At 48.7% G+C, this 15,761-nt stretch overlaps 1 protein-coding gene across 7 annotated transcripts in view; it reads right to left on the bottom strand.

The window, feature by feature from the left end:
- Positions 1 to 15,761, bottom strand: part of KIAA0232 (KIAA0232 ortholog) — a 112,201-nt gene that overhangs the window by 40,862 nt on the left and 55,578 nt on the right. For all 7 annotated transcript variants that reach the window (XM_065597093.1, XM_008170188.4, XM_042855499.2 and 4 more), the window contains one exon: positions 13,226 to 13,363. In XM_065597093.1, the coding sequence (XP_065453165.1) occupies positions 13,226 to 13,363 (138 nt within the window). The remainder of the gene's footprint in view (positions 1 to 13,225; positions 13,364 to 15,761) is intronic.

Here is a 15,761-nt window from a genome sequence, read left to right as displayed (position 1 = left end):
TGACTTCCAAGCCCTACCTCGGAGGTGCGGTTGGAGTTATGGAGTGTCAGACTGGAGCACTGCTCTGCCAAAGGCTGCATCGTCTCTAATATGTTTGGTTATAGCATAGTGAGTGGCAAATGTGTGCACAGAGGACCACGTCGCCATCCTGCAGATTTCTTGAATTGGCATCTGAACCAGGAACGCTGCCAATAAGGCCTGCGCCCTCGTGGAATGGGTCATGAGAGCCAGGGCTGGAACATTAGCTAATTTGTAGCAGGTGCGGATGCAGGATGTAAGCGACAATGAGATCCTCTGCGACGAGATCGGGAGACCTTTCATACGGTCTGCTACTGCCATGAATAGTTGGTTCGACTTCCGGGTCAGGCCTGAGCTGCACCTTGTCCCCAACGGAGGGGAGAGGAACGGGTGCCACTCTACTTATGTAAAACATTGCAGTTGTGTTGTCCGTCATGACTCCCACACATTGACCCCTTAAGTGGGCCTGGAAGGTCTAGCATGCTAGCCAAACCACTCTCAACTCCTTGATATTGATGTGGAGTGAGAGCTCATCTTGAGACCAGATGCCCTGTGTCTGAAGGTCCCCCAGGTGTGCAACCCACCCCAGTGCTAATGCATCTGTTACCAGGGACAGGGAGGGCTGAGGTCTATGGAAGGGGATGCCCTTGCACACGTCTTGGTTGAGCCACCGGTCCAGGGACTGGAGGACGTGACCTGGAAGAGTGACCACAGAATCCAGACTGTCATGTCCCGGGTGGTACGCTGACGTAAGCCAAACCTTGAGAGGTCTGAGACACATTCTGGGATGCTGTACCACGTATGTACAAGATGTGATTTGACCAAGCAGTCTCAGGCAGGCCCTTGCTGTGGAGGTAGGGTACCGTCTGAGTAGAATCCCTTGCCCCCTAGCTGCCGAGGAATCTCCTCCGCTGCCCCTGAAGCAAGGAGCATTTGCACTTCCTGGATAAGGAGTTGCTCATGAGAAGGGTTCCTAAAGAGGGATGGGGAAGGGGGTAGGAGGGAGGGCAGGAGCAGAACTGGAGAGAATAGCCCACTTGTACCATGCGAAGAACCCAGCAGTCCAATGTTATTTGGGACCAAGCATGGTAGAAGTGGGATAGACAGTTCAGAAAACACGGTTGGAGGATCCGGTCCATAGTCTGGCACGCTATCCCTGGGCGCACCTTCAAAAGGCCTGCTTGGAGCCCGAAGAGCTGCATGCCTGGCCCTGAGTGGATGAGGGCTGGGACGGCTTCTGCCTGCCATTCCTACCACGCTTCCTAGAAAAGTCCCATCTAGGATGCGGTTGGTAGGGACGTTGAGAGGTCTGTGGTTTAAAATGTTTCCGCTTTTAAAGTAGCCAGGGTGTGCACCCCCAGCGACTTCAGCGTAGCCTTCAAGTCTTTTAGGCTATACAGCCTAGAGTCAGTTTGCTCCGCAAATAATCCTGCCCCATCAAAGGCCAGGTTCTGGAGGGGGTACTGAACCTCGGGTGGCAGACCTGAGGCCTGCAGCCATGAGCTTCTCCTCATGGCGGAGGTCAAGGTGCACGCCGCTGAGTTTGCAGCCTCCAGTGAGGCCTGTAAAGAGGTCCGTGCCACGGCCTTGCCCTCCTCAACAATAGCTCCAAACTCCCTCCCTGGACTCCAAGGACAACAGTTCCCTAAATTTCAACATGAAGTTCCAGGAACTGAAGCTGTATCTGCTCACAATTGCCTGCTGATTAGCAATCCTGAGCTGTAAGCCCCCCTGTGGAATAGACCTTCTTGCCAAAAGGTTGAGTCCTTTAGAGTCCTTGGACTTTGGAGTGGGTCTGTGTTGCCCCTGCCTCTCACGTTCATTCACCGCCAACACTACCAAGCAGCAGGGCTGTGGGTGGTTGTACAAATACTTGTACCCCTTAGAGGGGATGAAGTATCTCCTTTCTACACCTGGATGGTCTTGATAAGTGGCAGGGCCACTCTAGATGGACTTTCAGGGCCAGCATTTCCGCCATCGGGGCCTCTTGTTCTGCCACCTCCTCAGCCTGTAGGCCCATATTGCACGCCACTCTGCGCTGCAGGTCCTTGTGGGCATGACTCTAATGGCAGCAGCCCTGAAGTAGAAGTCCCTGCCACAGCCTTTTCCAGAGAGGACGATGAGAATGCAAACAGGGGAACAGGGTCATCCTGGACTTTCTGGTCTATCGGGACCTCCTACCCAGCCTCCTGTTCTGGGTCGATTATCCTTGGATCCACTGAAAGAGCAGAGGCCGGCTCCAGGAAAGGCACTGAGACTGCAGTTCCCTCAGCACCCCCGAGGGCAGGGTGGCTGGACGACCAGGAGACCTTGGACAAGGTACCCTGGGCCTTGTGATATGCCCAGGGGGTCCAAAAGGGCACTGTGCCAGCCTGTGCCATGGCGCCGGCCATGGCATTGTGCCCACATCTGGACATCTATGTGCCAACCTGTGCCGGTTCCGGCACGAGTATCTAAACCCCGCCTCCGAGTCTGAAGATGAAGACCGGGATCTGGATGGCCATGGCAGTGCTGAGGGAAGCTGGGCTGGTGATTGGTGCCATGAGGATGGGGAGCGGCACTGTGACGACGACTGGTGCCGAGACCTTGAACAGTGCCAAGAACGGTACCTCCGCTGAGTCGGGGATCAGTGCCGGGATGGTGAGCAGTGCCGCAAGTCAGAGTGTCATTGTGAGATGGATCGGTGCCGGGACTCAGAGTGGTACTTCCCTGTCAGTACCGGCGAATGGTGCCTTGGAGATGCAGGCGGACGCAACATTGCCGGCTTGCCCCGTGACTGTACCTCCTTCAGTGGTGCTGGAGGCTTGTTGCAGAGGGTCGGGGACCCTAGTGCTGTCATGGCAATGAGGTCCCTCACGGCTTCAAAGGTGTCTGGGGTTCACGGTCGCCCCACCTCTTCCGGCATGGTCCCGTTTGCGGAGCCGAAGTTGACGTTGCCACCTCCAAAGCTCTGTGCCAGGTGCTCCCCAAAGGAGTGGGTCTCCAAGGCGGAAATCCACTACTATCCTGCTTCCGACGCCGCTCCTGTGGCACCAGGGATGGGACTGGGTCTTGTTGCGCCGAGGCGGATTGAACTTGGTGCTGGATCTTGCCGCGCCGAGCCGGATTGCAGTCACAGAGCCACCTCTATAAGAAGCTGCTTTAAACAGAAGTCCCACTCCTTTTGTGTTCTAGGGCGAAACCCTTTACAAATCCTGCACCTATTGGCTTGGTGCGCCTCCCCCAGACATGTTAGACTGTTAGGATATAGTTATTTAAGCCTGTCTGTAAAGGCCTATACTTTAATACTTAGGTGTATTTTTATCACTTAGCTAGTTATTGATTCTTTGTTTTATAACTCTATATCACAGTCCGCCTGTGTATGGGCCTTCTCTCACTGTGACAGTCTGAGGCCTGGTTCTTAGGCTAAGGCCTTTGGCTAAGCAGCAGAGGCAGCCATAAGCTGGGAAGCGAACGGTCGCATCCTCACATTCCAAACTAGTCACATTGAAATAAGGTGGTATTGGGCTGTTAGGAATACAATCCTGTCCTGATAATGCCTAACACCACCAGATAAAGATGGTTAAAGAAAACTTAGTTGGATAGCATCCTGTCTGGCAAGAAATCACTTCTCAATAGTTGTGGTTGTGAAACCCTCATTTCTGTACGTTTTATCTTTATGGCCCCCACTTTTCTATTGTTAATCTGTCTGGTTCTCTAATCGTTTCTGTCTGCTGTATAATTAATTTTGCTAGGTGTAAGTTAATTAGGGTAGTGGGATAGAATTGGTTAGAGAATTATCTTACAATGTTAGGACTGGTTAGACAGATTTCAGTAAAATGACTGGTTACGGCATAGCTGAGAATATTACTATATAAATTAGGGGCAAACAGGCAGTAAGTTGGGATTCGAAAATAAGGAAAAAGGAACTTGGATTTAAGCTTGCTGGAAGTTCACCCCAATTAACATTGAATTGTTTGCACCTTCGGACTTCAGGTATTGTTGCTCTCTGTTCACACGAGAAGGACCAGGGAAGTGGGAGGGTGCAGGAATAAGCCCTCTAACATAGACAAGCAGCATGGGCTATTTTATAGGACTTGCAGGGTTTGAACCCATGGGACTGAGGCATGTCCCGAGTCGCCAAGGTGAGATAGGCAGTCGGGGTGGAGGGCAGTGTTCCCTCTAATTTTTTATCACCCATATGCAGAATGCATTTTGTTATGTGTACCAATATGGAGGTGACATATTGATGTGCATAACAAAATTAATGTGGTGGGGGTGGGTCTGAGGGATTTGAAGCGTGGGAGGGGAGCTCGGAGCTGGGGCACAGGGTTGGGATGCAGGGGTGTGAGGTTTCTGGCTGGAGGGGTGCGGGCTCTGAGGTGGGGCTGGGGATGAGGAGTCTGGGGTGCAGGAGGGTGCTCCAGGGCTATGGCACGGAGAGAGGACTCCCCCCCACTCGCTTTCCCCGCAGAAGCACCTGGTTTGGGAGGGGTGGGGGAGGTGGAAGGAGAAGTGCCTCTCCCCACCTCGGCAGCTCCGGGGCTGCAGGATAGGCACCCCTTCCCCGGCCCCGGCCCCAGCAGGTACAGGCTGGGTTCGAGCAGGGGGAGGGCCACCCTGGCCGTGCCTGGGGCTGGGCTGGGCCGGGCCGCTCCGGCCACGGCAGGTTTGGGCCGCAGCAGAGTTGGGGCCGGCGGAGGGCTGCCCTAGCATGTCCAGGCCGCCCTGGCCGCAGCACGTCTGGGCAGCCTCAGCAGGTTCACTTACACTGGCCTCTCAGAGCCATGGTTGCTTATCTGAACCTAAAAGGGACAAATGTTTTTTCCCCTTCCTAAGCTCTACTCCATATATTTAGTAAGCTTTTAATTTGCACAGAGTTTTTTGCAGTGGTTTTTGTTAACAAAATTCTATTGTGCTGAAAATAATTCACCTTTATTAGCTCCCAACATATGTTGCAGAATGCCTATGTGTACTGAAAGCGCCCACTTGTTCTAAAAGTTTGACAACTCCTCATAGGATGAGTGACAAACAGCGTAATAATCATCAACGTAGTAACATCACAAAATTAAAAGGTGCATTGAGAGGGTTTTATTCATAGATCTACACCAAGCACCACACAATTCCCAACAGGTCCCAAAACAATGTAACCAGGTAGAGCACAATAAATCAAAATACATCACTGTAAAGCCTGCTTGAGCTGTACAGCTCTGCGTTAAGTTCTTCTAATAGCCCTTGTATCCAACTGTTCAAATTCAGCAGACAGCCACTCCCACCTCCACCCCAGCAGCAACTTTCCCCCTCTGCTTCACAGATATAATGCAGGACACAGCAGACAGTTATAACCATTGCAATGACTGTGAGATCCAATCTTGTGAGTAAACACCACCAGCATCCATTCAATCTACCAAAGCACATTCAATTGTCTTTCTGTACTTGCTGAGCAGGTAGTTGAAACTGTCCTTGCTTCTCCCCCAAGATCACTATTGGCATTTCAACATCACCATTGGTAATCTGGCAGTCAGGAAACAAAGTCCCTGCTTGTAACTTTTTGAACAGATCTGTGTTTTTAAAGATGGGAGTGTCATGCATCTTCCCTAACCAGGCAACATTGATGTTGGTGAAGTATCCCCCGTGATCCACCTACACTTGCATAACCATAGAAACGTGGCCCTTTCGGTTGATGTACTCTATGACAAGGTGGTCTGGTGCCAAAATATGGATATGAGTGCCATCTCTTGCTCCACTGCAGTTCGGGAATCCCACTGCTGCAAATCCATCCACTATATTTTGCACCTTGCCGAGAGTCACACTCCTGAGTAGCTGGAGATAATGAATGGCCCAGTATACTTGCATGACAGCAGCCCCCACAGTGGATTTTCCAGTTCCAAAACGATTTCCTACTGACCGGTGCGGCTAGTTTCCACAGTTCAATCGCCACTTACTTCTCCACTGTCAGTGCAGGTCTCATTCTGTGGGCTGGGGTGAACTCTGCACCCAGATCCAGGAATGTGGGCTTGTATAACTAGAAGTTCTGCAGTCACCAATCCTGCATTATGATGCAATCCCCGCAGTCAGTGCTCGTTTACTGGGTCCAGAAGCAGCGCTTCACAATCTGCAGCTGCTCCATGAATGCCACCAACCACCTTGAACAGGTTCTCGCTTTGTACCACAGCCATCTGTCCTCCATTAAATTGTCATGTTCCCTGTTGATTCTGTTTCCTCTTCAGCTCTGCAAGTGCATCCTCTACTTGCAATGCTGCTAACAGTGGAGAGCTGTGCAGGCTCGATGCTTCTGTCAAAGATAGTGGACAACAAGGAGGGCCGCATGGGTTTGTGGCATTTTTTTTTTAAAGTGCAAAAGTTATGGGATACAGCTGACATTATGGGATTGAGAAAGTTGCATGTTGGGAAACTGTTCCCAGTCACCCTGAGCAACCTATTTCTGCCCCACTATGCACTGCCAAAACTTCCCAAAAGACCATGCGCTGGACAGTGGCAAGTTGCACCCTGGGATATCTACCCATGGGCATGGCACCATGCATCAATACAAGCAATCCTGGTGAGTATACAGAGCACTGACAAAAGGAGTCAAGTATACAGGCGCAAAAGCAATATACTAACTGCAGCAGCTTTATGTCAACCTAAATTGCATTGGAAAAAGTTTGTAGTGGAGACATGGCCTAAAGTGAATGATGTCCCTCACCATGAGGAACAGTTATGAGATATAATGTGTTAATACAATATTGTCATAATGCAACATTTTAAACAATTAGAATACGTGGTCAAAAATCAAGTCAATTACCAGTAGGTCATATTCACAGAGGGCACTTTAAAGGCTTTCAGAGTTAAAATACTTGAAAAGGAAAACCAACTTTGAAGCCCTACCTGTTCTCATGTAGTTTCTAATCTTTGAGTGCACCAGGCTGAGCCATGAAAACAATCACTCTGCTAGCAGACATTACTTTTATGATTACATGTCTTCTTTTCTCTCAGGACATTTACATGAGATTGCCATCTCCTCAGCATCTCTTTTCAAACTGGTAATTATACTCCTTACTAGTCTTTTGGACAAGACATTCAAAGTGTGTTCACAACAGCTATGTTACTGCTTTCCTCATCTTAGTAGTATTGACTCCTCTGAAGAGGAAAACTAGTTGCATGACACTTATGTCCTCTCACACATTTTGACTGTATCACCAGCAATTATAGTGAAATATTCAGATGAACATGGAGAACTGGAGGCATCAATGTTTGTCTTACAAGTAAACAGATCCACCCCAGCAGTTATTTTATCAGATGTACACACACGAGATTTTTTGAACTTTACATCACCCACCCACATTCTCACATGCACTCACTAACAGGTGCTATAAACTGTTTGGTCTTCTCCTGACAGAAGATATTCACTCTCTACCAACCCTGATGAAGGGGCAGCCTTTTGAATTTCAATTTCCTCGACTTGTGGATGTACTCTCTCTATACACAAACACACACTATATCTATATATATAAAAACACACACACACACACACACACACACACAGGGTCCTGGGACTTCCCTTTCTGTTACTTATATTTAAATGTAAACTTAACAGAAAAAAATATATAAAATCTGATTTTCTACTAACAATTAGGAAACTAATTAGCAAGTATAATACATCCATTTTAGCAATTTATGATTATAAAGTAAGAAAATAAAGAACTGGCAAACATGTAAATAAAAACAAAATAAATGGATCCATCTCTTGTTTCAATTACACCCTCCACTCTCAGGCCTGGTCTACACTACAAGTTTAGGTCGAATTTAGCAGCGTTAAATCGAATTAAGCCTGGACACGTCCACACGACGAAGCCCTTTTTTCCGACTTAAAGGGCCCTTTAAACCCGTTTCTTTACTCCACCTCCGACGAGGGGATTACTGCTAAAATCGGCCTTAGCGGGTCGGATTTGGGGTAGCGTGGACGGAATTCGACGTTATTGGCCTCTGGGAGCTATCCCACAGTGCTTCATTGTGACCGCTCTGGACAGCACTCTCAACTCAGATGCACTGACCAGGTAGACAGGAAAAGCCCCGCAAACTTTTGAATTTCATTTTCTGTTTGCCCAGCGTGGAGAGCACAGGTGACCATGCAGAGCTCATCAGCACAGGTAACCATGATGGAGTCCCAGGATCGCAAAAGAGCTCCAGCATGGACAGAACGGGAGGTATGGGATCTGCTCGCCATATGGGGAGACAAATCAGTGCTAGCTGAACTCCGTAGCAGTAAACGAAATGGCAAAATACTAGAAAAAGTCTCAAAGGCCATGAAGGACAGAGGCCATAACAGGGACGCACAGCAGTGCCGCGTGAAAATTAAGGAGCTAAGGCAAGGCTACCACAAAGCCAGAGAGGCAAACGGAAGGTCCAGGGCGGAGCCGCAAACATGCCGCTTCTACACAGAACTGCATGCCATGCTAGGGGGTGCAGCCACCACTACCCCAACCGTGTGCTTTGACTCAATCAATGGAGAATCACGCAACAGGGAAGTGGGTTCGGGGTACAAGGAAAATGATTATGAAGACAATGAAGATCGCTCACAGCAAGGAAGCGGAGAAACCGGTTTCCCCAACAGCCAGGATATGTTTATCACCCTGGACCCTGGAACCAGTAACCCCCGAACTCACCCAAGGCATGCTCCCAGACCCTGAGGGTGCACAAGGGACCTCTGGTGAGTGTACCTTTGTAAATATTACACATGGTTTAAAAGCAAGCATGTTTAATGATTAATGATTAATTTGCCCGGGCAATCGCGGCCAGTACAGCTTCTGGAAAAGTCTGTTAACGTGTATGGGGATGGAGCGGAAATCCTCCAAGGATATCTCCAGAAAGCTCTCCTTCATGTATTCCCAAAGCCTTTGCAAAAGGTTTCTGGGGAGGGCTGCCTTATCCCGTCCGCCATAGTAGGACACTTTACCACGCCAGGCCAGTAGCACGTAGTCTGGAATCATTGCATAACAAAGCATGGCAGCCTATGGTCCCGGTGTTTGCTGGCATGCAGACAACATCCATTCCTTATCTCTCTGTTATCCTCAGGAGAGTGATATCATTCACGGTCACCTGGTTGAAATGGGGTGATTTTATTAAGGGGACATTCAGAGGTGCCTGTTCCTGCTCGGCTGAACAGAAATGTTCCCCGCTGTTAGCCACGCGGTAGGGGGGAGGAGTGAAGTGATAATTCCAGAGAATAGGGGGGGGGGGGGGGGGAGAGTTGGGTTTGTGCTGCATGTTAACCCGGAAACCCCAGCCCCTCCTTTTACATTGCAAACCCATTTTAAATGGCCAACCCAACAGGTGCTTGGTATGGGAAATGAGGGCGCTACTGTTTGAAACCATTCCCACATGTTAAGAAGGTTAAAAAAGCCAAAAGACTGTGGCTTACCATGGCTGCCTGCAAGCCGAAATCTGTTGCCTGGCACTGCGTGAGTGATCTCTCACACCAAACCGGCAGGCCCTCAATATAAGAGGAAAAATGCGACCTTGTAACGAAAGCACATGTGCTGTGTCATGTGAACAGCAAAATTTAACGTGAAAGAGTGTACCCATTGTTCTCTAAAATGTGTCTTTTTTAACCACCTCTCCCTTCTCCTCCACCAGCTGCAAATGTTTCTCCTTCACAGAGGCTAGTGAAGATTAGAAGGAGAAAATGGCGGACTCGGGATGATATGTTCTCGGAGCTCCAGATGTCCTCCCACGCTGACAGAGCACAGCAGAATGCGTGGAGGCAGTCAATGTCAGAGTGCAAAAAAGCACAATATGAACGAGAGAAGAGGTGACGGGCTGAATCGTGGGCTGAAGAGAGCAAGTGGCGGGCTGAAGAGGATAGGTGGCGTCAGCTTGCTGACAGAAGGCAAGAGTCGATGCTCTGTCTGCTGGAGCATCAAACTGATATGCTCCAGCGTATGGTTGAGCTGCAGGAAAGGCAGCAGGAGCAGAGACCGCCGCTACAGCCCCTGTGTAACCTACAGCCCTCCTCCCCAAGTTCCATAGCCTCCTCACCCAGACGCCCAAGAACGCGGTAGGGGGGCCTCCGGCCACCCAGTCACTCCACCCAAGATGATTGCCCGAACATCAGAAGGCTGGCCTTCAATAAGTGTTAAAGTTTTAAACTGCAGTGTGTCCTTTTCCTTCCCTCCTCCCCCACCCCTCCCGGGCTACCTTGGCAGTTATCCCCCTAGTTGTGTGATGAATTAATAAAGAATGCATGAATGTGAAGTAACAATGACTTTATTGCCTCTGCAAGCGGTGCTCGAAGGGGGGGAGGGGAGGGTGGTTACTTTACAGGGAAGTAGAGTGAACCGGGGGCGGGAAATGGTGGAGGGTTCAGCAAGGAGAAACAAACAGAAGTTTCACACCATAGCCTGGCCAGTCACAAAACTGGTTTTCAAAGCTTCTCTGATGCGCACCGCACCCTGTTGTACTCTTCTAACCGCCCTGGAGTCTGGCTGCGCGTAATTAGCGGCCAGGCGATTTGCCTCAACCTCCCACCCCCACCATAAATGTCTCCCCCTTACTCTCACAGATATTGTGGAGCACACAGGAAGCAGCAATAACAATTGGAATATTGGCTTCCCTGAGGTCTATCTGAGTCAGTAAACTGCGCCAGCACGCTTTTAAACATCCAAATGCACATTCCACCACCATTTGGCACTTGCTCAGCCTATAGTTGAACAGGTCCTGACTACTGTCCAGGCTACCTGTGTACGGCTTCATGAGCCATGGCATTAAGGTGTAGGCTGGGTCCCCAAGGATAACGATAGGCATTTCAACATCCCCAATGGCTATTTTCTGGTCCAGGAAGAAAGTCCCTTCCTCCAGCTTTTGAAACAGACCAGAGTTCCTGAAGACGCGAGCATCATGTACCTTTCCCGGCCATCCCACGTTGATGTTAGTGAAACGTCCCCTGTGATCCACCAGGGCTTGCAGCAGCATTGAAAAGTACCCCTTGAGGTTTATGTACTCGGTGGCTTGGTGCTCCGGTGACAAGATAGGGATATGGGTTCCGTCTACTGCCCCACCACAGTTTGGGAATCCCATTGCAGCAAAGCCATCCACTATGACCTGCACCTTTCCCAGAGTCACTACCCTTGATATCAGCAGGTCTTTGATTGCATTGGCTACTTGGATCACAGCAGCCCCCACAATTTGCCCACTCCAAATTGATTCCCGACTGACCGGTAGCTGTCTGGTGTTGCAAGCTTCCACAGGGCTATCGCCACTCGCTTCTCAACGTGAGGGCTGCTCTCATCCTGGTATTCTGGCGCTTCAGGGCAGGGGAAAGCAAGTCACAAAGTTCCATGAAAGTGCCCTTACGCATGCGAAAGTTTCGCAGCCACTGGGAATCGTCCCACACCTGCAACACGATGCGGTCCCACCAGTCTGTGCTTGTTTCCCGGGCCCAGAATCGGCGTTCCACGGCATGAACTTGCCCGAGTAACACCATGATTTGCACATTGCTGGGGCCTGTACTTTGTGAGAGGTCTATGTCCATGTCAATTTCCTCATCACTCTCATCGCCGCGCTGCAATTGCCACAATCGCCTCCTCGCCTGGTTTTGCTTTGGCGTGTTCTGGCTCTGCATATACTCCAGGACAATGTGCGTGGTGTTCATAGTGCTCATAATTGCCGCGGTGATCTGAGCGGGCTCCATGATCCCAGTCCTATGGCGTCTGGGCTGAAAAAAGGCGCTAAACTATTGTCTGACGGAGGGAGGGAGGGGCGAGTGACGAGTGACGACATGGCTTACAGGTACGGGAATTAAAATCAACAAAGGTGGCTGTGCATCAGGGAGAAACACAAACAACTGTCACACAGAATGGCCCCCCCAAAGATTGAACTCAAAACCCTGGGTTTAGCAGGCCGTTGATTTCACGGAGGGAGGGGGAAGCAAATGAATACAGAACAAATCTGATCCATCTATTTTTTACATCTTAAGCTGGCAGCAGACGGTGCAGCATGACTGATAGCCATCGGCATCTTCTGGGTGCTTGGCAGAAGATGCTGTACTACGACTGCTAGCCATCATCGTCAAGACGGTTCAATAGGATTGCCGGCAGGACTGAGTCTCCAGGAGACAAAACATGTCTGCTCAGGTGCCTCTGACCGAACTCACTGTGGAATACAACGATGACGGATATCAATCGTAATACACCATCTACTGCCAAAAGGCAAGAAGCTGCTGCTGCTGTGTAGCAATGCAGTACCACGTCTGCCGGCACCCAGATGACATATGGTGACGGTGAGCTGAGCTGAGCTGAGCGGGCTCCATGCTTGCCGTGGTATGTTGTCTGCACAGGTAACCCAGGTAAAAAGGCGCGAATCGATTGTCTGCCGTTGCTCTGATGGAGGGGGAGGGGCCTGACGACATGTACCCAGAACCCCCCACGACACTGTTTTTGCATCATTCAGGCATTGGGATCTCAACCCAGAATTCCAATGGGCGGCGGAGACTCCGGGAACTGTGGGATAGCTACCCACAGTGCAACGCTCCGGAAGTCGACGCTAGCCTCGGTACTGTGGACGCGGTCCGCCGACTTAATGCACTTAGAGCATTTTATGTGGGTGGGGGGGGGGGGGGGGACAATCTCCTGTATAAAACCGATTTCTATAAAACCGGCTTTTATAAATTCGACCTAATTTCGTAGTGTAGACATACCCTCAGAGACAGAACCACCAAGTAATTCCTTTCTTGTTCATGGAAATGACATGAAAGATCAGGGACACTGCTCAGCACTGAAAAAAAAAACAGCCATGAATGCTCTTTGAGCTATAAGAGCCAGCTAGTCCATTCCCCAGTGCTGGTGTATATCTTTAACTACAAAGTGAAACTTAAGATTTTTTTTAAAAAGTGTCATTATGCAAGTCTACTGCTATATAGGCAGTGCAGAGACTTCAGAGGTGTCTGGGGCCTGGGCAAGAACCCTGGCAAGAACAGCTGAGGCTTGTAGATCGAACAACATGTCACACAGTACATACTATAGAAGGCTTCAATAGATGTATGAAATCTAGGTACAGATTCAGTCATCATACAGGGACATAAAGAGCTCTCACAGACACCTAAGGCAACTAATTAAATAATTTAACCCAAGTAAGAAGTCCACTTATTAAAAGGCTAAACACCTTAAGTTAATATAGCCAGTTTTGAAGAGCATTACTCTATTAAAGAATCAATTAAATAATCCAAACTTACTTCATCAGAAGCAGAGCGAAGACACTGGACAGCTGCCTGTTTTTTCATTTCCTCTAGTGTTAGATCAGAACACTTCTTCTTACTCTTTCCCCATTTCTTGTAAGCTCCTTTTTCCCAGCCCAGGAAGATGTCATTCTCCTAAAATAAGTTAAAGGAAAAAGGATCAAAATTAACTGAAAGAAGATTTCATTAAACATAATTTATAACACTTATATAATCCTCTCAACACCCACATGAAATGAGTAGACAGCTATCATTTCAGATCTGAGAAAACAGAGGTACAGAGAAGTTTGTCTCCCAATACCTTGCTTAGTCCACTAGACGACGGGTCAGCAACCTTTCAGAAGTGGTGTGCCGAGTCTTCATTTATTCACTCTAATTTAAGGTTTGGCGGGCCAGTAATACATTTTAACATTTTTAGAAGGTCTCTTTCTATACGTCTATGATATATAACTAAACTACTGTTGTATGTAAAGTAAATAAGGTTTTTAAAATGTTTAAGAAGCTTAATTTTAAATTAAATTAAAATGCAGAGCCCCCTGGACTGGTGGCCAGGACCCAGGCAGTGTGAGTGCCACTGGAAAATTAGCTCGCGTGCCAAAGATTGGCAGATGACAGAACAAGGAGCAATGGTCTCAAGTTGCAGTGGGGGAGGTCTAGGTTGGATATTAGGAAACACTATTTCACTAGGAGGGTGAAGCACTGGAATGGGTTACCTAGGGAGGTGGTGGACTCTCCTTCCTTAGAGGTTTTTTTAGAGGCCCGGCTTGACAAAGCCCTGGCTGGGATGATTTAGTTGGGAATTGGTCCTGCTTTGAGCAGGGGGTTGGACTAGATGACCTCCTGAGGTCCCTTCCAACCCTGATATTCTATGATTCTACCCCTGCACTAGACCATGCTGCTTCTTGAGACTCAGCATACACCTACACTGCAATCTCAACGGTGACTGCAGCACAGGAAGAGATACCTTTGCTAACTTTACCAGCACTAGCATGGCTAAAAATAGCAGATCAGGCTTCACCATGGGCTAGGAATGCAAGTAAGTACTCTCGATCCTCGGCCCTTGCACAGTCCACACTGCCACATCTAAACTATAGCTATTTTTAGCTATATTAGTACAGGTATCTCTACCCTTGTGGCCATCACACTTTGGATTACAGTGCAGACATACCCTTAGTTGGGTGAAATTGACTGTGATACTTCATTGAAAAATATCTGCCCTTACAATACTTGAAAGGAAATTTTAAAAATTTCAAATAAGCTTTTAGCACCCATTTGCTGTGAAGCCGTTCCCTTAACAGTTAAAGCAATGAGAATAAACATCTGGAACTGACCTCATCAGATAAGTTGGGGAAGACAAGGGGGCAGAAACTGATGCTTTCTTTCCTTAACATTAATTTGTGTCTTCTTTTAATTCTCAACTATTTACGCTTCATGAAACAGATACTTAGAATGATCTTTAATAGCCTATGTCAACCCATTTTTATGTTTACTCCCGGTTACACTTCACTACTTGTATTATCTTATAGTTAAGGCTACATTTTAGTCACGGGTATTTTTAGTAAAAGTCACGGACAGGGTCACAGGCAGTAAACAAAAATTCATGGCCCGTGACCTGTCCATGACCTGTCCCAGCCAATGGGAGCTGTGGGGGCGGTTGCCTGCAGGTAGAGGCAGTGCACAGAGCTGACTGGCCATGCATCCATCTAGCAGCTGAGTAAGGGGGATGTCGCCACTTCCAGGGAGCCCCCCAGGTAAGCACCGCCCAGAGCCCGCCTCACCCCGCTCCGTGCCCCAGTCCCCTCCTACACCCAAACTCTGCTGCTGCTGGGTGGAGGGTGCGGGGGCCCGAGACTGCCCCAGCAGCGCCTGATGCACCGGGTGCAGGAGCTGCCTAAGCTGCCCTGAGCCAGGTGCACCGGCTGCTGCAGAAGTCACAGAGCACACAGAAAGTAATGGAATCTGCGACTTCCATGACAAACTCGCAGTCTTACTTATAGTTCTGTCCCTGTTTAACACATGCTACTAAGTAAATATTTTCTTTTATCACTTAAAAGCTAAGGAAAAAACTTAATACTTTTGCTACAGACTAACTTCATTTTCCAGCGTCTCACAACTTATTCATATTTGACTGTGACAACCAGGGTCCAGACACTTCTAGGGGAGGACAGGGGGTCTCTGAATCCCAAAGAATAAACAACTGACTCAACTGGCTGTATGTAATGTTATAGTGTAGAAAAACACGTCAAGTAAGGTCTTTTATGAAAGCTCGTAACATTCTGAAATTGATGGCCATTAGCAGATATGTATACAGGTTATGGTAATATATATTATGCACACATGCATATATTCATCTAAAGAATGTGTGCGTGTAGTTGCATCACCAGAGAGAGAGAGAAATTGTAACCATGATGCAACTACAGCATCACCTCACAACATGGGTAATGTAACAATCAAGCAGCAAGACGGCCCTCCGGTGTGTGGGGGGGGGGGGAACAAGCATGGGGACAAGGGGGATCCAGTGAATATAGTGTAT

This window comes from Chrysemys picta, chromosome 5 (genome assembly GCF_011386835.1).
Source record: "Chrysemys picta bellii isolate R12L10 chromosome 5, ASM1138683v2, whole genome shotgun sequence".
NCBI classification, from domain to species: domain Eukaryota; kingdom Metazoa; phylum Chordata; order Testudines; family Emydidae; genus Chrysemys; species Chrysemys picta.
The sequence above is the reverse complement of the archived record's forward strand: the minus strand, read 5'-3'. Positions and strand labels throughout refer to the sequence as shown.